The 24,526-nt window shown below is 39.1% G+C and overlaps 2 protein-coding genes across 4 annotated transcripts; one reads left to right on the top strand and one right to left on the bottom strand.

Annotated features, from left to right (window-relative positions):
- Window positions 1–11,552: 11,552 nt before the first annotated feature.
- On the top strand, window positions 11,553–15,059 carry LOC141597040 (serine/threonine-protein kinase Aurora-3-like). Of its 2 annotated transcripts, XM_074417357.1 has the most exons (6): window positions 11,553–11,890; window positions 11,994–12,236; window positions 13,265–13,360; window positions 13,876–14,090; window positions 14,176–14,248; window positions 14,570–15,059. In XM_074417357.1, exons 1-6 carry the CDS (start codon window positions 11,708–11,710, stop codon window positions 14,669–14,671), a joined length of 912 nt encoding a protein of 303 aa, XP_074273458.1. In that variant the 5' UTR covers window positions 11,553–11,707; the 3' UTR covers window positions 14,672–15,059. The 2 variants fall into 2 exon arrangements, with proteins under 2 accessions (XP_074273458.1, XP_074273459.1); XM_074417358.1 differs by lacking the exon at window positions 13,265–13,360 and having other exon boundaries at window positions 11,613–11,890.
- Window positions 15,060–15,845: 786 nt separating this feature from the next.
- On the bottom strand, window positions 15,846–20,478 carry LOC141597039 (uncharacterized). 2 transcript variants are annotated; one of them, XM_074417354.1, is made up of 13 exons: window positions 20,222–20,478; window positions 20,048–20,135; window positions 19,243–19,426; window positions 19,031–19,121; window positions 18,342–18,377; window positions 18,130–18,228; window positions 17,620–17,750; window positions 17,447–17,495; window positions 17,231–17,320; window positions 17,091–17,144; window positions 16,608–16,673; window positions 16,265–16,362; window positions 15,846–16,177 (listed from the first exon to the last, which is right to left on the bottom strand). In XM_074417354.1, the coding sequence occupies exons 1-13, from the start codon at window positions 20,300–20,302 to the stop codon at window positions 16,111–16,113; spliced, it is 1,134 nt and encodes a 377-aa protein (XP_074273455.1). In that variant the 5' UTR covers window positions 20,303–20,478; the 3' UTR covers window positions 15,846–16,110. The 2 variants fall into 2 exon arrangements, with proteins under 2 accessions (XP_074273455.1, XP_074273456.1); XM_074417355.1 differs by lacking the exons at window positions 20,048–20,135; window positions 20,222–20,478 and adding an exon at window positions 19,661–19,786.
- Window positions 20,479–24,526: the final 4,048 nt, after the last annotated feature.

Here is a 24,526-nt window from a genome sequence, read left to right as displayed (position 1 = left end):
CCACTCATCGGACATCCGGACCTCCGCAGACAACGACCAACAATCGATACCTGATCATTGGCCGGGCAAAGGCCGCCAGGCAGAAACACAACCAAGCCTGTAACAAAAAACAATCGTCTCTCCCCCTCCAGGATCATCCTCCTCCTCCAGTACCTCAACAACGGACCCCATAGGTCCCAAATGGTACCCTGCGATCAAAAGGATAAACAAAAGAACGTCAGCCGAAATTTCGGCATCATGACGGCGTGAAATGGACAAACCCAAGACAAACACAACCTGCAAAGCAAAACAAGGGCAATCCCGCCCAAACCCAGCCAAACAAAACAGCAACAAAACAAACAAAAAGCACAAAAAATGACTCGCCCCTCTTTTCAAGCAAAAGACGAGTCAAAAAGCGGCATTCCAAGACCCATACAAGGTCCGCCAACAAACCAAGATACATTCCCAAGGCAACGGAAAATTTTTATACGGCTCAAAAAGGCAATTCATGCGCTAATTTGAGCACAAGCCGGTCAAAAATTCAAAAAACGACCGCAAAAAGGCAAACGTGATTTTATCACGCCTCAAGGCGACCTAAACTACCAATAAGGTCCATTTCAAGGCAAAATGATTCAATTCAAGCTCAAACGGACGCTTATTCTATCAGACATAAGACCGTCACAAAAGGCAAAAGTCCCAATTTTGCCCACAATACCCAACGAAGGTCCACAACGGCAACAATGATCTTTCCCGACTACAATACAACCTAGTGGGACCCACTACCCAAGCAAATAAACTTGGCATTGCGAGATGAGACGGTTTCTCACCTCACTCACGTTTTTCGAGCATGGGGAACGGGAACGGGGACCAAAATGCAGACTAAAAGCACCCCTATTGTAATACCCCAAGAGTTTGAGAGAAAAACTTGTCCCACATCGGGAAAGTGGGAGGCTTGGGATATGTTTATAAAGGATTCCACCCACCACTTAGTAACAAGGCCTTGTGCTTTTGGGCTTAAGTGAGGACAAATAATAGGCCCAAAGGTACAGATCTCATCTTATTGAGGTTGTGTTACGACGTGGCGGGTCGGGTTGTTATAAATGGTATCGGAGCAACCTGCGACCGTGTGGTGGGTCCGTGGTCGAGAGTACCGGGTCACACACCTAGCGGGGAAGGATTACGCTTGGCTGCGGTCGACCTCCCGGACACAACGAGGACGTTGTGTTATTTAAGTGGGGGAGTTTGTAATACCCCAAGAGTTTGAGAGAAAAACTTGTCCCACATCGGGAAAGTGGGAGGCTTGGGATATGTTTATAAAGGATTCCACCCACCACTTAGTAACAAGGCCCTGTGCTTTTGGGCTTAAGTGAGGACAAATAATAGGCCCAAAGGTACAGATCTCATCTTATTGAGGTTGTGTTACGACGTGGCGGGTCGGGTTGTTATACCTATACTCCTAAACAGGTTTCTAACCTAATGCAATCATCAATTTCACTCGAAATAGGCTCAATTAAAAACGCCCAAATCAATTTTCTAGGGTAAAATTTCGCCCTAATTCAATTAAGCTAAAAGGCCAACAAATTTAATGGATTCAAGAGGAAATACATACCTTGAGATGACATTGTTATTGATGGCACGAATGGAAGCAAGCTTAAGGACCAACAATGGCGTTCTTGGGTTTATTTTGTGTCGAAGGTTGAAGATGGATGAGGAATGAAATGCAGCCTGAACTCGCGTCTTTTACAGAAAAAAGGGAAGCCCCTTTGGTTCTCAAGGTGGCTCGCGCCTCAATCAGGCCTCCCCTTGCTTTTTCAACAAAATTTGGGCTTTGGCCCAATTTCACATATTAAACTTCGAATTTTCATTGACGATATTAAAGATCGTCATTTTCTCAAAAACGAAAACAAATAGTGAAAATTTCAAACGGCGGCACATAAACCGTCACTTCAATTAATAGTGAAGATTCCAAATTCACTATTTCTATCACGTGTCAATGGCGGCACATAAACCGTCACTTCAATTAATAGTGAAGATTCCAAATTCACTATTTCCATCAAATGTCAACGGCGGCACATAAACCGTCACTTCAATTAATAGTGAAGATTCCAAATTCACTATTTCTATCACGTGTCAACGGCGGCACATAAACCGTCACTTCAATTAATAGTGAAGATTCCAAATTCACTATTTCTATCAAATGTCAACGGCGGCACATAAACCGTCACTTCAAACGTAATAGCAAAATTTAAAAATTTGTTATTTCCTTCAAAATTCAAATTCAATGGCGATCAAAACCGCCACTGCAAATTCAAACAAACGAGTAGTGGAATTTCAAGTTCACTATTCCTTCAAATACCAACAGGGGGCTTCCTCGCGGCACCCGCTTATTTCAACAACATTGATAGTGAAATTCAAAATTCACTATTTTCACGGCGGCATCATGAGTTCCTACTTTCAAAACAAGCCCATTCGACGCGGCTATACTCACGGTCCATTAACCGACCGCCATGGCTGGCGAGCCTTTGTCCTCAAACACTCAAGGACACATCCCGAAGATGCCTCAGGTACATTTCCTTATCATGGCTGGCGAGCCTTTGTCCGCAAACACTCAAGGACACATCCCGAAGATGCCTCGGGTACATTTCCTTATCACAGCTGGCGAGCCTTTGTCCGCAAACACTCAAGGACACATCCCGAAGATGCCTCGGGTACATTTCCTTATTGCAGCTGGCGAGCCTTTGTCCGCAAACACGCAAGGACATATCCGAAGATGCCTCAGGTATGACTCCTTCTTATGGCTGGCGAGCCTTTGTACGTAGTCTAATGGACTTTAAACGACCCGCATGGATAGTCGACAGACTCTAAACTGTTCCCGATGATAGGTCCTTGACTCGTACCCTCAAGTCGACTCGGCGTCGCCCTTCCCAACGGTAGGTCCTTGGCCCGAATCCTTTCGAGCCGCCTCGACGTCGCTTGGGTCTCCAGGTTGTAATCTTCGATTAACCTGGGGGCTCTACTTTGACTTTCGCCCTGTCCAAGCCTCGGTTAAATTGGGGGCTCAGAGATACCATGATCTGCCGAGACTCCAACAAACACCCAATGATTATCGGACTACAACATGTTTTGGAATCGCGGCGTTTGATCGACAGTTTGTGTACAACTTTACGTCGGAAAACTTAAAACGATTTCGAAAATAAAACATTTTAAAACATTTCAAAAATACCTGGAGTGTTTAATGCACGACGACGGGGTCGCAATGACACTAACTAGAGTCAAAATCGACACCGGACCAAAAACCGACTCAAAAATTCAAATCCCGACTCCAACAACGAGTCAAACCGTACCGAGTTAACCACCAAAAACAAAACATTTCAAACCTTCTATCTTAAGTTTTCCCGGATTTATGTTTGGTCAAGTACCAAACATATGACTACAAAACCTAGGATAGAACAAATCATGATTGCGTTTGTGTGAAAGCGACAACACACCTCGAAGACCCGCGACGTGGCTCGCGCCTCTTTGAGCAGCCCAGGTGGCCACGTCGCTTAAAACTCACACAACCACTCATTCTCCTATAAATACCCCTCAAATGCCCCCATTTGAGAGTTACGCGAGTGTCCGCCCCCTCTTTTCTCCCTTAAAATTCTCGACTCGACTTCTTAAGTCACAATCCGGCGTGTATTTAATTACGACCTACCGATCGTAAATACAAGCCTTACACATTTTTTGGTACCGTCATCGTGCATTAAATCACTTGACCGACCACTTCGACCACTACACCGTCACTAATATTAAAACACTCTTTTTACTTACCAAAACGGTTTTAAACCGAGTTTTTTCTGATCAAACGAGTTGTTACACTTACGTCGGTCACTCGCCATAACCAAACATGTAAGTATGAGGGTGTAAAAATCCTCTTTTATTATGTTTTCATCTGTTTCATGACTATAACATGCTAAAACGTGCATAACATGAACCAAAACATGGGACAAACGAGCCAAAACTGATTTTTGGCCTGAGACAAGCCCCTTGGTTGGGCTTGCTTGCCGCGCCTAAATGGGGTGTCCAGGTAAGAGATCAACCGTGTTTGTTCTCGTCATTTCCCTTTAATTCATTTTCATATTTGTAATCGGTTTTTACCATTTCAAATATTTTCGAACCCTTTTTATTTCATTTTATTGGTTTTAACCATAAAACATTTTTCACCCTTGGTTCCTCATACCATGACGGTTAAATCCGTGTTTCGGTGATAATATTTGGTTAATGACATTTAAAAGGTATTTTAGAACCTTTTATTTCATTTCTTTACATTCCCGAAATAAATATATTAGTCACCAACACAAAGTCATCCTTGGTTCTACATACCATGCCGGATTTTAACCCGGGTACGATGATGAGTATCGACTAATTACATCCAAATGAACTTAAAATAATTAGTTCATAATTATTTTCAAAACTATTCTTGTCAAGTTTTTCAAATCGAACCCGACACCGAATATTATCAAAATCATGATGATTATTCGAGTCTAGTTCTTCAAATCAACAAATGCGGTCTAAACGACCCCTTTCTAATCAAACCGGGTTCAAATACCCATTCTTTACACGTTTTATAACGTTTTTCAAATGGTCAGAATACGGCATATAACCGTAGGCTAACCCGCGCCTCAAGCAGGCCTTTTCTTTCTCATTTTCAGAACCATGGAGAAGCCCCTTATACTGGCCAGGCGCTCGCGCCTCATATAGCCGTCCTGGTATAGGGCCTGTTCCTTCCAAAGATTAGTCTAGGACGATCCCGACTCCGGTTAGCCCGGATATAGGACAGATCAGATGACTATTTGTTTATTCAAAATCATATTTACAAAATGCTTTATTAAATGGATCACGTTATGCACCATAAACCTAATACGGTAATGGATGTTTAATTTCCGTCTTGCATGCAAATTAATCATTAATCCAACTCGACATCTTATACTTGATACTTGAATTAAATCAACCGACTTAGAAAGCTCTCACATGTTAGGTTTAAATTATTGGATGCGCATTCATGCATTTAAACCGTTTTATCAACTTTTGCATTCAACCAACCAAGATCGATCAGTAGAGGCCGCTACCGCGGGCGGGATTGGGTGTCTGATTAAAGGGCTTCCCAATACGTACCTTCACCTCTTACTCAGAAACTTTGGATAGTGGACGACCTTATCCAGGGCGTACGAGAGTCATTCTAGAGATAGGATGCTAAAGAGGGACGATTTCCTTATCTTTAGTACCTATGTCAAACGCTGCTTTGTGCTTCGATTTGACCGAGGTATAAAGTGGATTTTGAACGGGTTCCAAGCATCCCACAAATGCTTGGTGGCGACTCCGAACATCTCTAATCATTTCGAGACCCTTACCGAGACGAAACCGACCGATCTAAAATGATCCGGTCGAAAGCATTTTTACGCCGCCGAGCGTGGCTTTCAAAAGACCGATGCATGTCCAGATTGGCTTGGCGTGCAGGTGGCCCGTGACCGCGGACCGGTAGGTGGACCCCTAAGTCCGCAGACCGAGATGTGGCCCATGTCCACACCTTCCTTATTTGTTCTTGAGCTCAAATATTATGGATGATCCTCCTAAATCCCAAATGTAGAGATCCTCCTTTGATTGCACCCAAAACAAGTTCCTTAAAATAATATACTAATTTACTAGATTAGTGTATTATGAAACCTTAAATAGATTCTAATATTATCTCTATTACTACACTAGTAATCTAATCTTTATGATAATATTAGATGAACAATTTATTATATTCTAAAACTAGTTTTTAGAGAGACGTTAGTAAGAAGATGAGAATAAGAATGATGAATGCATGAATGCATGAATGGCAAAATAGAGAAAACAATTTCTCTATGTACAAAAGGGGAGCCGGTTTTGGAGGGTTCTCAAAGCCAATGCATGGCACTTCCCTTTTTTTTCTCTTCTCCAAAATATAGATGTGTAAGGCTAGTATAGAATAGGTATGATTATGTCCATTTTATCACATAAAATAAAGGCAATTTCTTGAGACCAATGGCCACTGGGGGTTCAATGGAACCCCATGAACCCCCGCTAAAAACGTCACTGTCGATAGATCTAATTCGTACCCCGTAACTCGCAGAAAGTATCATATAATTCTACTCATAGATTATAGGTACTGTGAATGAATCATTTTTTACTTATAGGCTCTGTTTGGTATTCCACAGATTAATAATAGCAGAAACAAATTGGTCAAGCAGATTATAAATGACAGATTGGATTAACAGGTTTGACTAGTATGTTTCAATTAGCAGATTTAATAAAAGTGTTTGGTAATTAGCGGATTTAGGTTAATAGATTGTTGTATCTATATGAAAATGGTTGACAGATTCAATTTTTCCAATCTATTAATGTGAATATGCTGGGTGGAGCAGCATATTGGAAAACAATCTATTGAGGTTCAATCTACTGTTTCAATATACCATTTACCAAATAGGTAAATTAGTAGATTGGTGAGTCAAACATGCTAAAAGGCTTAAATATGCTGAAAATTCATCAATCTAGTGTTTATCAAACACCTCCATAATCTTAAATTCTACAATGACTGGATATATTTATTATAAAAATTTTCCAACTTAAATATTTATTTATCATTGTTGGTCTCTTGGTGATAAGTTTTAATAAAAATCATAATTTTTTTTTATGTACCCTTTAGGACAATCCTCGATAAATGGATTTGAATTTGATAAATGCCTAAAAAAAGACTTATACGCATTGATCCTCTTAAAAGATCTAGGCAAGTTTTTTTTTATCAACGGTGCAGATTTTATTCTAGGTTATTTTAACGTTTTTAGTCTTGTTAGTAAAGTATTAGGGCTGATAAAATGGGCAGAGAAAAATGTTTAAAAACAACACTTTGAGGAACAATGTGAAAGGGGTAGTGAATAGCTGGACAATGTGAAAGTATTGCCTTTACCGTCAATCGACTTGCTCAGTTCATATCTAGTCCTACGACTGTTCATTGGTCTGCTGCTAAACGACTTCTATGCTACCTCCATGGCTCTCTCAATCATGGTCTGCAACTGTTTCGCTCTTCCCCTCTTCGTCTCCATGCCTTTTGTGACGCTGATTTTGGGAAAGACACCGACACTTATTTATCCACCACTGGTTATGTCACCTTTCTTGGACGTAACCCAATTTCATGGGCATCTCGTAAACAACGTGCCATTGCACGATCCACAACCGAAGCCGAGTTTCGAGCTGTTGCTGATGTTACAGCTGAGGTTCTTTAGATTCAATCCTTGCTTGTTGAACTTCGCATTTCTAGCGTTCTACAACCTATCGTGTATTGTGATAACCTTGGTGCTACTCACTATTCCGCCAACCCCGTTTTTCATTCACATATGAAGCATGTTGCCTTAGCCTTTCATTTTGTTCGAGATTTAGTTCAATAAGGCAAGCTGCGGGTTCAACACATTTCCGGCGATGATCAACTTGCAGACGTCCTTACTAAGCCGCTGGCCTCTTCTCGGCATTCCTTGTTACTTTCCAAGATTGGTCTCTCTGTTGGATCGTCCATCTTGCGGGGGCGTATTGGAGATATTAAATCTACGATATCTTCGTAGATACTTTTCTTGTAAATTCGGTTTCTAATATCTTGTATATTTCTTTCTTTGTTATTAGTTTCCCTAAATCGTAAATATTCTAGGTTTCCGTAGATATTTTAGATCTTATAGTTTTCCATATTACAATTGTATCTCTAGTATAAATAGAGCCTTTGTATTGTTCAATTAGATATCAATAAAAATCTTTCAATCAATTCTCTTCTTTACATCCGATACGTTTAGACGTGTATCCAACAACTACGAGTGTCAGTGTTGGACACGGAACAACTAATTAAGATAAGTGGTCGTCCTACTAGGCGGTATTTAGCAAATCCCTCTCAGAAGGAAAATTTCAGTTTAACAATGTTAACTAAATTCTTGAAATATAAGGATGCAAATGCAATGCTACCGATAAATTAGTAATTGAAGTATATCAAATCGGAAATCATAATTAGCAACTCAGACGTTAGAGTTGCTTACAAATTAGCAACTACTCAAAATGCAGTGTTTATTACTCGGCACTCTTATAATTTACACATGTATATATAAATCGATTTATTGTTGTTAAAATAAAATAAAATTGGGAATGATAATTCAAACAAGAGTAAATTAACACTCCCTTTTATAAACCACTTTTCTAAAATAACTCCCTTATGAAAACTTTTTAATAATTTACTCCCATAAAATGTTCTTAGGTCAAAAATTGCACCCAAATTAACACTCCGGTGAAAGATTTCGTCAATTTTTGAATTTTCTGATTTAAAGTCTATTTTTTGCACGAAAATGCCCTTACCTATGTTTTTATTAGTTCTTCCCTCTCCCTTATACTTCAACCACTCCCCAACCATCACCACAACACCACCACCTTCAAACCACTGGTGCGCCGCTTTGTCAGGCCTTAGCCGTCTTGCCCCTCCTTCCCATCGTCTTCTTCACAAGTAAACCCAGAAAGAAAAAAAACTAGAAAATAGAAAATGTTACCTAACCACAAGAGAAAAAAATTGAATTGAGATATGGTAATTATGAATTGCGATTTATATGCATATAAGTTTAGTATGAGATAAGGAAATTTGGGAAAAATAATCAATTGAGTTAAATTGCTGATGCAGGACGGCTGGCCGAGTTGAAGCTGCAATCTGGTTTCGGGTTTCAGTTTTGCCATCACAATAGGGAGCAGGGAAGACGCACCATAGAGGAGGAGTAGACGATTGTCGATCTGGCGATGCAGCAGGTGTACGGTGGTCGATCTGGCGATGTAGCAGGTGTACGGTGGTGCTCGATTGATTGATGGTTGAATTGGTGATGGAGGTGGATAGTGCGACGGAGACGAGTTGCTGCTCTCAGGTGGAGTGAATTATGAGCACGGTGGTAGTCGTGGATCTGGGTTCGCGAAACGGAGCCAAGGAGGTTGTGTATGGTGGAATTAATGGTGAACGAGTTTGAGAACGAAAATGGCGGTTGAAGCTTTGATAATGGTGATGATGGTAAATGGATGGTGATAATGAGGGATGTAAATGTTAAACGATTAGTAAATTGAATTTTTGGGGGCTTGGTTGTCAATCCAACAAAGTAGCAGGGGAGCAAGGGGAATTGGGAATTTGATAGGGAAGCAATAAATTTGATAGGGAAGAAGGTATGAACATAACAGCCATAAAAAAAGATTTTTCACCGGATTGTCAATTTGGGTGCAATTTTGGACCTGAGAACATTCTACGGGAGTAAGTTATTAAAAAGTTTTTATAAGGGAGTTATTTTAGAAAAGTGGTTTATAAAAGGGAGTAATTGTTAATTTACTCTTCAAACAATGGAGAAAAGAGAACGTGAGAACTGTCGGGTCACTTGGATCGATTCTGGTCGGGTCAAAGCGGGTTAGGTCATATCGGGTTTAGGTTATGTCGGGTCAGTGACGGGTTCAGGTCTGTTCGGCTCATGTCGGGTCATCTTCGGGTCGGGTCATCAACAGGTGGCAAGAAGGGTCGGGTCATTAGCGAGTCAGGTTATCAGCATATATTTTTATCTTATACTCCCTCATATTAACAATAAACTTCTCATTTTATTTTGACACAAAAATGAAGGAAACACAGTACCCCATCATATAAAATAATTTGGATCACATAAATACACTACCCCACCATACAATTAAATTTGGCACACAAACACTTACAAAAAAAAGGAAATAGTGAAGTTATTGTGAATAGACAAAAAAAAATAGGGAAGTTATTTTGAATAGACGAAAAAAATAGGGAAGTTTATATTGAATAGGAGGGAGTATATTTAGTTTTAGATGGTAATTCTACGTTTAAATAATGGGTATACTAAGGGCATTAGCAATAGAGGTTCATCAAAAGGTTTGTAGGATGACATGTCCATCTTTTTAGAGGTTTGTCTACAAACCTTCTATTGTTGGTGATGAGTGTTGAGGTTCATGGATGAAAGGGGTTACAAATTAGTATCCAGGTTTGTGGAGAGAGAATGTGAGAGAAGAAAATAGTACATTGGGTCATGTTATAAACCTTGAAAAATTTATCTATTATTGATATGAGGTTTGTAAGTAAATGAGTTTTTATATTATACTAGTTTAAATCCCGTGTAATATATGCACGATATTTATAGAATTTTACTTTTTAGTGTACACTGTATTATTTATGGATTTTAAATTGATAATTCACTTATTTTTTATGTTTCTCATCACTAATATTAATTTGAGCAATAAAAATTTAAATTATAAAAAGTCATGAAATGAATATTTTAATGAAAGTTTTCTTTCACCGAAAAATTAATGATGTTATTTCTAAAATATTTTTACTATTAACATTTTTGTGCAACTTCTTATCATTAAAAGTCAATGAATTTTTATGTACAATTATTTTTAAAAAAAGTATACAGTTTTTTTTATCATATAATAATGGAGATAAATTTATGTATAATGTGAAATAATATAGAATGTTTTAAATATTAAATTTATTAAAAGATTGTGTCATTAAAAGATTGTGAGATAATATATGCTAAAAATACTACACTTTATTTTAGGAAATATTATTTAGGCGGGAAAAATAAGAGTTTCGCCTATTCATTTAGTAAATAGGGGATTGCAACTACTGTAGATCCCGTACAAATGCACAGTTTTTTTAGAAGGTTGTAATGTGTAGAGAAATTAACATTTAATAATTAAACTTTAAATTAAGTGTTATAGTCCACAATTATTATATGTAGTATTAAGAGGTAATAGTTACACTATTTATATTTTCATGTTGTATTTTCATGTGTTTGGTGATGGAAAAGATTCTTAAATATAATACTCCTAATTAAGATAGATTTATGATTAAAGTTTAGACATAATATGAGCAAAATATATTAGTTTGACAATATATTTGTAGAATCTAACACACATAAAATATACTCCCTCTCATTCATCATAATCTACCCATTTTATTTTGGCACAATACTTTAGGAAAAGTATTAAAATAGGAGTAAAAGAGTTGTGCAGGGTTAGTGATAGGAGAGAGGGATGAATTATTACTCCGTATTAGTTAAATAAAGAATTGTGCGGCCAAAACATAAAGGAAGGTAATAAAATAGGAGTAAAAGAGTTGTGTGGGGTTTGGTGATAGGGGAGATGAATGAATAAAATAAGAGTAAAACTTTCTAAAAATAGAAAGGGGAATATTAGTTGAATAATCCGTTTTGGGAAAGAGGGAACTGGGAGGGAGTATATAGTAATTCAAAATATTTTACTTAATATATTTTTTCTCTACTACAAAGGCCCAATATTTATATAGATTAACCAAAGTATTATGCCCAATTTATAGGTGAAATTATTTGAGCGAAAAATCTCAAGTTTCACCTATTCATTTAGTAAATAGAGGATTATGTGACATGAGAACAAACCTATTGAGGTTCGTCTATTACTAATAGAGTAATACCCTAACAATACCTTTTATTTATTTTTTCCAAACACCGCTACGGCGTTACGTTGAGTTTCTTCCTATAATTTCAAACTCAAAAACTTCCCTCCCTCCATTTTATGTTTTTTTTTTTTATTTCATTAACATACTCATCTCTTTCAGAGTTTCAGAAGACCAAAAAAGCTCCTCCATTTTAACTCAAATCTCCCCAAATTCACACTTAAAATGGCGCCTCACATCCCTAAACCTCTTCAAAGACCCCCAAAACCTCAAAATCAACAACCACAAAAGCCCCAAATTCCTCCAAACCCTACCATCAAGCGCAATTGGTCCCTCGCCGATTTCGAGATCGGTAAACCTCTCGGCAAAGGCAAATTCGGTCGAGTTTACCTCGCTCGCGAAATCAAGGTTCGATTACGAAACAACTTCTCATATTATTACTCTTAATTTCGCTAATATTCGTTGCTAATCATTTGTAATTTTGAAATTGATTGATTGATTGATTGCGCAGAGTAAATATATAGTAGCGATCAAGGTGATTTTCAAGGAACAGATTGATAAGTACAAGCTACATAATCAAATGAGGAGAGAAATGGAGATTCAAATGAGTTTACGCCATCCCAATGTTCTTCGTCTTTTCGGTTGGTTTCATGATTCTGACAGGATTTTTTTGATTCTCGAGTATGCTTTCGGTGGTGAGCTTTACAAGGAGCTTCGTCGTTCCGGTTTTCTTCCGGAAAAGCAGGCTGCAACGGTATAATTTCTGAAATTTTGGATTTTGTTTGCTGTGGATAGTTTTTTATGGACTTTGCTGTGTTTCATTGTAGTTAACCTAAAGAAATGAAATTAAGTGCATTTAATTGCCAACGCTAATTAAGAAGCTTGGTTCGATGATTTTGATGTCGTAATTGTTGTTAATTTTACTGAACTTTGCTGCATTTTATTCTACTTAGTTAAAACAAGTTATAATTAGTCCCGAAAATTGTACTCTAGAATCGCCAATGTGTGAAGAAATTCAGTATAACTTTTTGGTTTTGCATTGTTTTCGTCATCTGCTTTATTTATGCTCTAGAACTTTGTTTGCTATATATTGTGGGGATTTACTGCACGCTGTTATTTGTTGTGCTTTGTGTAACCTTATTGCTTAACTTCGATGCAGTTTCTTGTAATAAATCAAAACATGTGCAACTTAGTGCTAGAAAGTAGAAAGTATACTCTAAAATTGGTTTTGCATTAAAACCATTTTCCTGTCACCGTTATTTGTTGATCAGAAACTTGTTTTGTGAACTATCTGGTCGGTTATAAATTTTGATACGTGAACTATATAATAGAGCTACAGTTGTAGGTGTTGTATGTTTTGAGACGGGCGATTTAAACTATGAAATGAGTCATCGAAGTATAAATTTTGATTCATGAACAATACAATCGAGCTACTGTCGACTGTCGTAGGTGTTTTAAATGAAGTGGTAACTTAGGCATTTTGCTTTTATAAACTAGCTTGTTAAGAGGAAGGGAGTGTGAACGAAGTATCACTAGATAGATGTGGCGTGTACAGTTTACTGTATAATTCTTGGAGTTCTTCTTTGTTGAGTTATAGTCCAAATGCAGTGTTGGGATTGGGACAACGGGGCAAAGCTAGGCCTAACAGTTCCAGGAAGCTGTTTATTGTTCTTGAATTGCTATATGCTTGTGCATTTCTTGAATGGGTCTCTTTTATCAAATTTGCTGATTTGAGACCGCTAATTTCGAACTTCTGTTTGCTTTTTTTTTTGGTGGGCACAGTATATTGCTAGTCTTACAGAGGCGTTGGCGTACTGCCACGGCAAGAATGTCATTCACAGGGACATCAAGCCTGAGAATTTGTTGCTTGATCATGAGGTGCTTACAAATAACCTGCTGAATAAATTTGATTCTCTTTGCTTGAGGACAATATTAATCGACTATCCATCTTATATCTCTCAGTCTCTCTACTCCACTCCACTGGACATTTTTTAAAATTTTGGTTTTGCAACCTTTTAGAGGCAGAGAGAAGGTCCAGGTGACTATCCATTGTTTGCTAAAAATAAGATAAGAACTCAATAGAGCAATCCAAACAATGTTTATACCACCCCGTGTAAAGGAGGTTTTACTGTATTATTGATTGACATAGGAACTACTTGCTTATGAATGAAATTGTCAGTAAACTCAAGTGATCATCTTGATGCGTATCTGAAGGAATTCCAGCTAAAACCTTGACATCTTTTCTGGATTTGAGTGAATTCAAATTTAAATTTAGCGTTGTAGCTCTGAAGTGTTGGTCAAAGTTAAACAAATCTATGATTACACAGATTTGGCATATAGGTAGCTCAGTAATAAATGACATAGAATTAACTAATCTATTCATTCATTCATAGGGTCGTCTGAAGATTGCAGATTTTGGTTGGTCGGTTCAATCAAGGGACAAGAGACGCACTATGTGTGGCACTCTTGACTATTTGGCTCCAGAAATGGTTGAGAACAAAGCCCATGATTATGCAGTCGACAACTGGACTCTGGGGGTTCTTTGTTACGAGTTCTTGTATGGAGTCCCTCCATTTGAGGCTGAAAGCCAACGCGATACTTTCAAAAGGTAAGACCAACTTCAAAGGATACTGTTATGGACTAAAGATAGACTAATAGGCTGGTTCATAATAGTGTACGGTATGGTTGTGCAGGATTAGGATGGTTGATTTGAACTTCCCATCTTCACCAGAAATTTCAGCAGAGGCCAAGAATCTGATCACTCGAGTAAGTTTAATTTTACAGCTTATTTTCCCTCAGTCCCTGAAAAGATTCACTAGTCTTTGGCTCTTGTTCGTGATAGGATACAACAAATTGGATCACTAAAATGGTTGGAATTATTCTTATTGTAGAGTAACAATCATCTGATACGATTTTGACATAATACTATTACGGGTCACGTGGAAATAGTCTTTTGGTATATCCTGAGCCTCCTGAGCCCTTGAGTCAGTGAGTCATGTTGTTGACGTCCTCTACTCGTCTTAAAAACCCATGGACATGTCAATAACCTTTCTGGGTTTCTAAGCATGTAATGATGGTGTTTTGCAGCTTTTGGTAAAAGACTCTTCAAAACGGCTATCCCTCCAAAAGATCCTCGAGCATCCATGGATCATAAGGAACGCAGATCCAACTGGAATCTGCCGTAAATAGATCCTTCTTAATCAATCAATGTGATAAGAAATTCATTAGTAACTAGTAACTAGATTCTGTCAGATGTGTACTGTGTAGTTGTTTGGAACTCTGCTTTCGGATGACAACCTTGTTCATCTCTTATTCAAAAATGTCACCTCAGCTGGCGTAGCTATGAATTCTCGCCTCCTCGGAGCTGCTGTACTGTATGTCTGTACCACAAGTATTTCACGCTTTTGATATGATATGGAAACATGCATTGTATAAGGTAATGTACATGTACTTCCATTAGATTCGGCTGCGCCATATCCTAGTATAGCATGTCGATTCCTAGAGCTGTAAGCCTGTAACAGAAAATTAGGAATATAATTGTCGAAATCAAGTCTTGTGTAATCGAGTTTAAACAAAAGTGTGCTTATATTTCTTTCATACTAAAAAAACGGAGTTGATGTTGGCCTTACATGAGATTTATAAGTAATTTACATTTTTCATTATGATAATAAATGCACTAATTTGGGTATTTATTTTAACACAAACTCTCATTTTATATTAATCAAATGCGAGTATTTTAACTTACAATGGCCCAACCGATACAAAGTAAGCTATTCGACTAAGTAGCACCAGAAATCCAACGACCAAATCTACGGCTACCAAGCCCTTAGAGATTACATACAAATTATTTAAGATTAGAACTACAACATTAAGATAAACCATAACAACGAAGGCGTGATGGTAACGGACAGAAGATTGACCACGAGCGATTGTACCAGCTTCATCAGCATGATTGATCTCCAAATACCGTCGATACATATGAGTCGCAGAGAGACGATAACAAGGTGTACTTATGCTCTTGCGAAAAAAACGTAGAAAGACAATGACATACAAGACAACAAAGTCTATCATCGACCGAGATAAAACTCCTACATCTTAGAGATCGGCCCCTTTGATCATAGGACCAGCCGATTGAGAAATCCAGCATGCAATAAAGATGGAACAAAGAGAGCCCCACAACCAAATTTTGAGCCAAAAGCACCGCTTCAGACCATTCTCGGGTAAAACCAACATGGACCCAAAAGAACACCACCATCATCCCATCAAAACCTTTCTTTAATGTCTTGTTTGTTTTTCCTAAAAAAGTTAGTGTTGACACATATCTTGATTAAATTTGGTTAACAAGAGGCGATGAAGACTCGAATGGAGTGAAAAAGGTAAGCAGGTGTTAAATTTCCCAGTCGGAAAAAAAAACATCAAACGGATGATGGATAACCATATCTAATAACCAAAGTGGCCGATATGAGAATCCTGTCACAAACTCTAAAAAATGGGTAAGCAGAAAGCATTACATTTACAAGCAAAATAAGAGATCGGTATGGAAAATCAGCCCAATCCTAAGACACATGATACAACAGGATTAGTAGCGGGAATAAACTTGAAAGAGCTTCAATCCCAATCCATCAGCGCTAACGTAGTTGCGTGGCTTCACTGCACAGCTTTTTGAAGTTGGTAGACTCTGCCACCAAATAATCACTAAACCAAACACATTTATAAAACATTGTCAGGGAAATGGTAAGACAAATCCTGGAAAAAACAAACATGAACAAGAAGGAACATTACAATATTCTTGAAGCCATTTCGGATAATTCCCATCTTGGGCTCCATGGGTATTCTGACAATGGAGCTGACTTTATTGGAAGTCCTTGTGCGTTGAAATGCTGCAACGTATCAAATTTATCAGTACAGGAATTCGCTCTCTCGTTGTAGTGCAAGACCCAAATTCGCACACCATGGATGAATTAGACAGTGACAACATAGTGGTTATATGGGATAAATTACAATGACCGATTAGAAAATGCCATATACAGTTATACACACAAAACCAAAAACCAAAAGCTAGAGATACTCGATGGATATAGTTAAGACGCTTTTAAAAACTGAAATATCATACAAGCTGCTATACCTGCGAGCTTTGTAATACCAAAGTTGGTTGTTGCCGGGGGAAATGAACAGGAATAAGGAAGTGCACCTGTAACACGGACAGTAACAGTTGAGGATAGGTAATCCACTAACCGCCCAATCTTGCTAACAAGTGTGTACAGCAGCATTCAAAATGTGATGATTGTCACAAAAAGTACTTAAAATCACAGTTTCAGATTCAGTGAGCTTTGCCTTTTTAAGTTGAAGATTCGTATGTACTGTCCTTAGTTGTAGCAACATTATCCTAATGCCTCGAGTTTTTCTGCAAATATCAGGGTTGGGGCCTTGGGAGGAATGTCATTGTTGAAGCACTGGGGTAATGGTTTTGTTACCAGGCTTGGGGGTATATGGGATGTACACAACTTTACCCGGTGTTAAAACAAAGAGATTGTTTTGGAATACCCAAAATGAAAATTATGTTGGAATTGAATCAAATTTATAAAAACAAATAACAAATTAAACATACCAAAAAGGTAAACACTCCATTAGCGACAAGAGCTGTTGCTCTCCTACCAAATATCTGAGAAGATGCAATCGAAGTTAGCAGAATATGGAAACTAATTGAAACACATGAGCTTAATCAACTACAGCAAAGCTAGCACATACCGCATCAGCTTCTAAGGGCCTCCCAAAGAAAGGAGGCAGTGCCTCAATGAGTTTCCTCCTAAATCCAATAAGAGAAACTGCCTCCGATATCTTTTTCAAAAAAAAAAGAAAAAAAGAAAAAAAGAAAAAATAGTCCAGCTTAGATGATGCTGGTAGTTCACTTAAAGTGGATAGGAGTGAAATAAAAAAAGGAAAAGATAGAGGGAAAAAAAAAACCTGCTTCTGGAGCACTAGCTCCAAAACCGGAATATATTCAGCCATGCACCTGATAAATTCAACATATAATACCATGCAGTGAGTATACATAACACAATCATTGAATGATAATCCCAACCAAAAAAACGGGGGTTACAGAAGACTTTATCGGGGTATTTTCCCTGAAAACTTACATTCCATCCATCCAGGGAGGAAGTTTGACGTCTTCAACAGAAAATAAAGATCTCAACTCTGGAGTTGAGACTAATTTCAAACGTGGCGCTGAAGGAGCTGTTTGATAATTTCTTCCGATTGGATAGATGACCTAAAATGACAAGATAGTTCATTTTAGAGTTTTAGTACAGAACCGGTATATGAGATGCACAGTGTGGCTCAATGAAGTTTTAGTTCGGAAAATGTACACGAATGTACTCTTTAAACCTATGAAACTAAATACGAGGCTGAAGAAGTTTGGAAACAGAGTAGTTCATTGAATCACATCTAGTGGGGCGCTGTCAAATGTACAAGATCTTACATCTGAAATAGCAGGTTATATCCAGATGACACAAAATGAAATTACATAAAAGACAATTTACATGACTATTGACTAAACGTTGCGCCCTTCAACTACATGGGGTAATTTTCATTTTTAAACAAACGCATTCATAGCGAGTGAGTAACTAAACTTCAGTAAAATAACAAACCTGTAGGTAAATTTTTTGAGGGAGTCTCCATGGGCAACCTGGAACCACATTATTTAAGTCTACGTCCAGCAGAGGTACTGCAAATTTAACCTCCTCCGGCTACACAAAAGATCAAAAAGAACGAGCAGCAGTATTATGATACTAAAGAATCAAGTCACAAACTAACACAAGATGAGGATTGAGGGGTAGAAGAATAGGTATATGTCAAATACCTTTTCAACATTTGAACTCAAAGACATTTCAATCCCCTGAAAAATTGAAAAAAAAAAAGGGAATTCATTAATTTTTATGCTGTAACCAACAAGAGCAATATGGCATATCTAAACAAGAAATTGAAAACAAGTATAGATGCAGATCACCAAATATATTTGTTTACCAAAGTTGATGTGAAGATAGAAGGGAGAGAGGACTTGTCTAACTGTACTTCTGCACTATATTTAGTGCCACTTCGAGAGCTTAAATGTGGAAATCTAATCTAATCGGTGATATTTACTTGTTTTTATGTTCTTGTCAAGTCTCCTATAACAATGACGGACTTGCCGGGAACTAATCAATTTGCATATAAAGCTTCAGTACCTATATTCGTATGCTACTAGGAACAAAGTTTTTCTTTACGGTGAGTGTGTCAGTAGGTACAATAATGCAAAGCGCAAGTAGTTTGTAAGTTCTCTCAGGGTCACAGTCCAACACACATATGGCTGTAGTTACAATACTTGATTGCTTGATATTCTCTAAACAAATTGCACAAGTACATGAATCAACATGCAAACAAGCTACGGAATTTAGCTTAATGACAGTAAGGCAAGCATTCTAAAATTAAGGCTTGAACACTAATAGTTGAGTGTGAACTAGACAGAAGTCAGAATTTCAAGTACTCGACTAAAAGATCACCCAGCATTACCTCCCTAGCCACCATAGTGCTAATTTCGAACTTCACCCGAACATCATCAACCTTCTCAACGCGTTTCTTTTGATAAGCTGTATACATATCCCTGATAGTAAAAAAAAAAAAAAAACACAGCCCAAAAGAAAATCATATATATCAGGTATTCGGCTTAAATCACAAATCATGCTATCAATTTGAGAAATACATGTATCAAAGTAGAGAAGAACCTTAGCTGGAGAATGAGGGACAACAATTTAGAAGGGTCCCGACTGTTCCAGTTGCTTATTGTAGATAACGGGGACTTGGTGGGATCATTAACAGATAGGAGAAAAGGCGGAAATTTATCATCATCTGCACCAAAGATTACATCTGGTGCAGATAATGGACTCTCCACATCGAACATTATATCCCCTGTACATAAACATACATACACAAATATTACAATCATTTTCGTATAAGCAGACAGCAAATAGTATATAATCAAACTCAAACTTGTCCAAATTAAACTTGCTTGCATTTCGAATTTTGTTCCTCCCTCTATCAATTTCAAAAAAAAAAAAAATAACATGCACATGAAAAAGACATCAAATTTATGCATAAAAAAAATACTCCCCCCTATCCAAGCAATTGTTTCCCTTTACTTACTCAATTGGTATCTCTTTAAATAAGCATTTCCGTCTTAAATTAAAACGAGTCAAATAACACTCCACTTGAGAGCTAGTACCAGTACAAGCTTTTGTTAGTCCCTAGGCATTTTGTTTTTTGTCTCGTACTCCCTTTTTTCCCTCTTTCTGTTTTAGGATGTGGGATTGTGTGTTTTGTGTGGTCCAAATTCAATTGGATGTGGGGTTGTGAATGTATCCTATGTGGGGCTCATTTTACATTTTAGAAATTTAGATGGATATTTCCGACATAAGCAAGAATTTGGGTTACTTTTTTCTTGACAATTTCAAATAAAGGTAAACAAATGAAAACGAAAGAACAAATACAAAAAGGCGAGAAAGAGAAAGGAAAAGAAATAGAAGAAATTACATTTAATGTAATCAAGGCAAAAGGGTATGGACAATGTAAAATGATCAAACCAAGGCAAGTTATTAGAGCCAGACCACATCTGATCAACCTGAAATCAAGTCATATACGATTATAATTGAAGAATTAGTTAATCAATGAACCCTAAAGACGAAGAATAAGAAGAAAAGTACAAACTTTGATGCGGAAAGGAGAGTGAGAAAGAAGGTAATTAAGTTGAGCAGCGATAATAGGAGGAACATCGGCGTCGACCGCCATTGTTAAGCTGGAGAAAAAGCTTGTTGTTTGTTGAACAAGGGTGATGTGGAAGACACATCAAACACTGTTTCAAACTAGTAACCAGATCTTTGCCCGTAGATTTTTTAGGGTCTTTTTTCGTCGAACCTTTTCGGGTTTTCTGTTGATTTGATTTTGCTTTTAGACCATTTGCATTCACTCTTTTAACGATTTTCATCGTCTTACTCTCTTTCATCATTTTTATAATTTGGTGTTTAATTGGATCTTTTGGAATGGATTGTGTTTGGGGAACAAACATTGTATTCTCAAATTCAGATTTGGATCAATTTGCATGTTTGGCAAACCTATTAAATTTGGATTTTCAAATCCTACAAAATCCAAGTAAGGTTAAAATAAACCCATTTGAAATCCACTCATTAACCCCCTCATTTCCAAATCTTTATTTCATCTTGCTAAATTTAAAATGAAGCATTTTAAATTAAATTCTTGTTGTCAAACATTCTCTAAAATGAATTAAATAGATTTGATTAAATTTTGATATTTGGTTAGGTATTTTAAAATGGGTTAGGTGGTGTAGATTTTAATTTCATCCCTAACCTCTTAAAATGTATGGGGTTATTTGAAATGGAGGTAATTATAACAAAAAAAAGTCATTTGATTCAAAAATTAGGTATGGAATTGAATGGATTCCAAGAGATATGGAGTTAGAACCCTATACATGTTTTAAAGTTGTTTGTTTCAATCCGGGAATGAGAATAATAATGTGTTGGGTGGAATGGAGTTGGAAACTTGAGGGGAGAGGTGGATATGGGATTCCAATGGTTTAGAATGAAGTTAAAATCCATCGTCATCTAACTCCATTCCAAAATGCTCTAACCAAATATTGAATGGAGTGAATTCATTCCAAAAGTTTCAACCAAACACTCCTTAAAAGGAGATTGGTAGTTAATAGTGGTTGTGAACAGTCGAAATGAGAAGTGAGATTAGGAGGAATCATCCCCCTTTTTTTTGAAACAAAGACCAATTTATTATGTTCCGGGTGTAATTCCGGAGCAGGTATTCGTTACCACCCTTGGCTTTGTAGAATAATGTCTTTGGTTGGATTCTTCTTGCCTTTACCGTTCCTCTCGGCCTCTCCTGCAACAATGAACGAACTGAGGGCTTGGCTTTGTGCCAAGCGTACTCACTCCGACGCTCAAGTCAGTAAACTTAAAGGATCAAGTTGTGTGTTATTTAGAGCAATATATTGTAGAGAGATGAGGGAGATAATACCAGTTTATGTGTGATATTAGGTCAAGTTGTGGATTAAATTGGATCCTTTCCTCAATGAAGGTTGAGGAGTATTTATAGGCTTTCACCTTTTGTCACGTAGTGGCCAAGTGGCCAAGTGACTAGCAGGTGGAAAGACCGTTCTACCCTCGGCCGATGGACCCATGGCAGGCCGGCCGAGGGTCTTGGATGTGAGTACGCGGGTATGGGTCCCGGCTGGCAGGTTGCCATGCCGAGACCAGTGACAAAACCGATGGGTTTTTGATCGGCTAGGTTTGTCTAAGTCGTTGACTTGCTGTGGATATCTTTGACCTTGCTCAATATGTTGACTTGGTCAGCGGTGCAGAATATGCCCCATCAATTTGCCCCCAGTGTAGTCTATGCCGTGGTATGGGCTCCGATGTATGCTTTGAGCGTATATTCTGCGTAAGTGATTTGTAAAAATTTTCTGTATCGGCTTCTTCTGCGGCGGCTTCAGTTGCCTCGGCCTGGTCTTTCTGAGGCCGTACCATATATCCCCCCTCCACATGGATGTGCAAAGGGCATCCGATGTGGAAAAGGAACTGACGCTGGCCGAGACCAGGGTTGAGTGAGCCGGTTGTTTTTGATTGCCCCCGGCCGGCGCTACTTAGCTTGGTCGATCATGTGGCCAGCGGAGAACAGATGCTTGAAAATTTGTTGAGGAAGGTGAATGGGCGGAGAGATACGAATGGGCGTGCTGAAGACGCTTGGTCACTGTTGCATTGATTGACGTTCAACTGTTGCAACGATTGACATCCCGTGGTTGCATGTCTGACACGTGTCTGTTCGCTGATTGGCTGACGTTTCATGGGCTGTGCCCTGATTGGTCCTTCTTCATGGGCTTTTTCCTATAAATAGGGCAGTTATCCCGTGAAATTGGCCATCAATTTCTTTCTCTAAAATTTTCTTCTCTCTAAACTTTCAAGGGTTTCATTGTCTAATTTTCAGAGTTGTTACTCCGGCGGGTGTTTTTCTTCAAGGTAAACAAACTTTCCAATTTCTTAACTCTCTAAGTTATTATTGTAAACATGTCTTCTGCTGATGCCGGGCCTAGCAAACCGACGCGGGGGGGTTCTAGGTCTCCTTCTCCTGAAGTTGATCCTCGAGTTTTGGAGGAATGGGAGGACTCCGATGAACTTGATGACGATTTTGGTGATGATGCCGAAAGGGCTTGCCCTAATGAGGAGAGGCAGTGCGTTATGGATCACGGCGACGCCTGTAAGGCCCGCCCCGACCGTGCTTGGACCCGTAAGCTTGCCAGTTGTGCTGGCGAGAGATTTTTCGAGGGCCATTTCTTCTTTGGCGAGGGGTACGAGATCGTTATCCCTAGGGAGGATCAGGTAGTCTGTTGTCCTCCACCGGGTCACACCGGTGTATACATGCGGCACTTGGAGTACGGGCTCCGGTTTCCGCTGAATGAGCACGTTATGGCTATTATCAGAGCCATGAACGTTGCCGTTGCCCAACTGCACCCGTTGGCCGTGAGGACCATAACCGGTTTTGTCTGACTATGCCTCTTCAAGGGAGAGGCCCCGACAGTGAATTTATTCCGCCGGCTTCATTCTCTTCGGCCATCGATGCCGGCCGCGTCGGGCCGGTACATGTGCGAGATGGAGCAGGGTTATTTATCTGTGCCCAAACTTACTTCTTGCAAAGACTGGCAGCGGCGATGGGTGTACGTTAAGGTGCCGGATGACTATCCGCTGCCCCGCTCCTTCCAGCACCAAGTTAATTTGCGGTGTGAGACTAAAGCGGAGCGTGACAGGTGGGTTTCATACAAGAAACCCAAGATGGATGCCAGCTGTGTCTACCTTAAGGCGGATGAGAAGCTGGCGATGAGGCTTTTTGAGACGGATAAGAGTGGGGTGCCGAGAAGATGGATTCCCCCCACGCAGATCATTCTTCAGGATGAGCCGCTCTGCTATGTCGGTCTCATACCGGCCCTAGCGCGGGGTGAGTAGGGTCGGTGCGAGGCCCATCATCCCTCTCAACGTCCCTGTTGTTCGAACCGCGATTTATTTCTTCTACCTAACTCTTGCTTTGTTTCCTTTGCAGACTACTTTGGGCCGGACCTGTCTGAGGATTTCCTCCGGAGAATGGGGCTGCATAAGGATAAAACTGTTGCTAAATTGCACCCCAAGGCTCTAAACCATGACCGCAGGACGTCGCCGAATGATCTTATGGATCAGCAGCTGAGATGCTTGAATGCGGTGGAGGCCCAGGCGAGGGTTGTTAGTCATGTGTCGCGCCGTACGCGAAGAACGAAGTCTTCGGCGGTGGTGGCGCCGCATCGATTCCACCCCCATCCCCTCTGTTGTGAAGGAGACAGTGGAGATCGTTTACATCTCTAATGGTGATGACTCTGACGAGGAGGAGGGGTCTCCCCTTGTCCGTAAGAGAAAGCAGACAGCTTTTACCGCTGCCGTTGCTTCTGCTGCTGATGAGGAGATGCGCCCTTCGGCCAAGAAGGCCAAGCACGGTATTGATCTATCCGGTGGCTCAGATTTAGCCGGTTCATCAGGCGCTGCCGATGACAGGCTTTTCGGCATGTCGATGAATGTTGGTACTGATGTTTTCTTTAAATTTTGTAGATCAGCCGCTGTCAGTCGCCGTTCTTATTGAGCAGCAAGTGGAGGAGAAACCCGCGCAGGCTGGTGATCGTGACGTCGCCATTGGGTCTCCATCCCAGAAGGTTTCCCTTTCCCAACCGCAGGCTAGTGATCGAAATGTCACTGCTGACTCCTCATCCCAGGAGATTTTACACTTACGAAAGATATGTAAAATCGAAAACAATTCTAATGGAAAACAAATAAAAAATTTCTCTTTTAAAACTAGGGATCTCAAAACATGATATGATAATTCGGCTCGTCTTTATATCGCTCTCTTCATGTAGCTTTTAAGGGGATACTTCAATTGATTATTTGATGGAGGAAATTTACCTTTTGTTGGCAGCAA

This window comes from Silene latifolia, chromosome 8 (genome assembly GCF_048544455.1).
Source record: "Silene latifolia isolate original U9 population chromosome 8, ASM4854445v1, whole genome shotgun sequence".
Classification (NCBI taxonomy): domain Eukaryota; kingdom Viridiplantae; phylum Streptophyta; class Magnoliopsida; order Caryophyllales; family Caryophyllaceae; genus Silene; species Silene latifolia.
The sequence above is the reverse complement of the archived record's forward strand: the minus strand, read 5'-3'. Positions and strand labels throughout refer to the sequence as shown.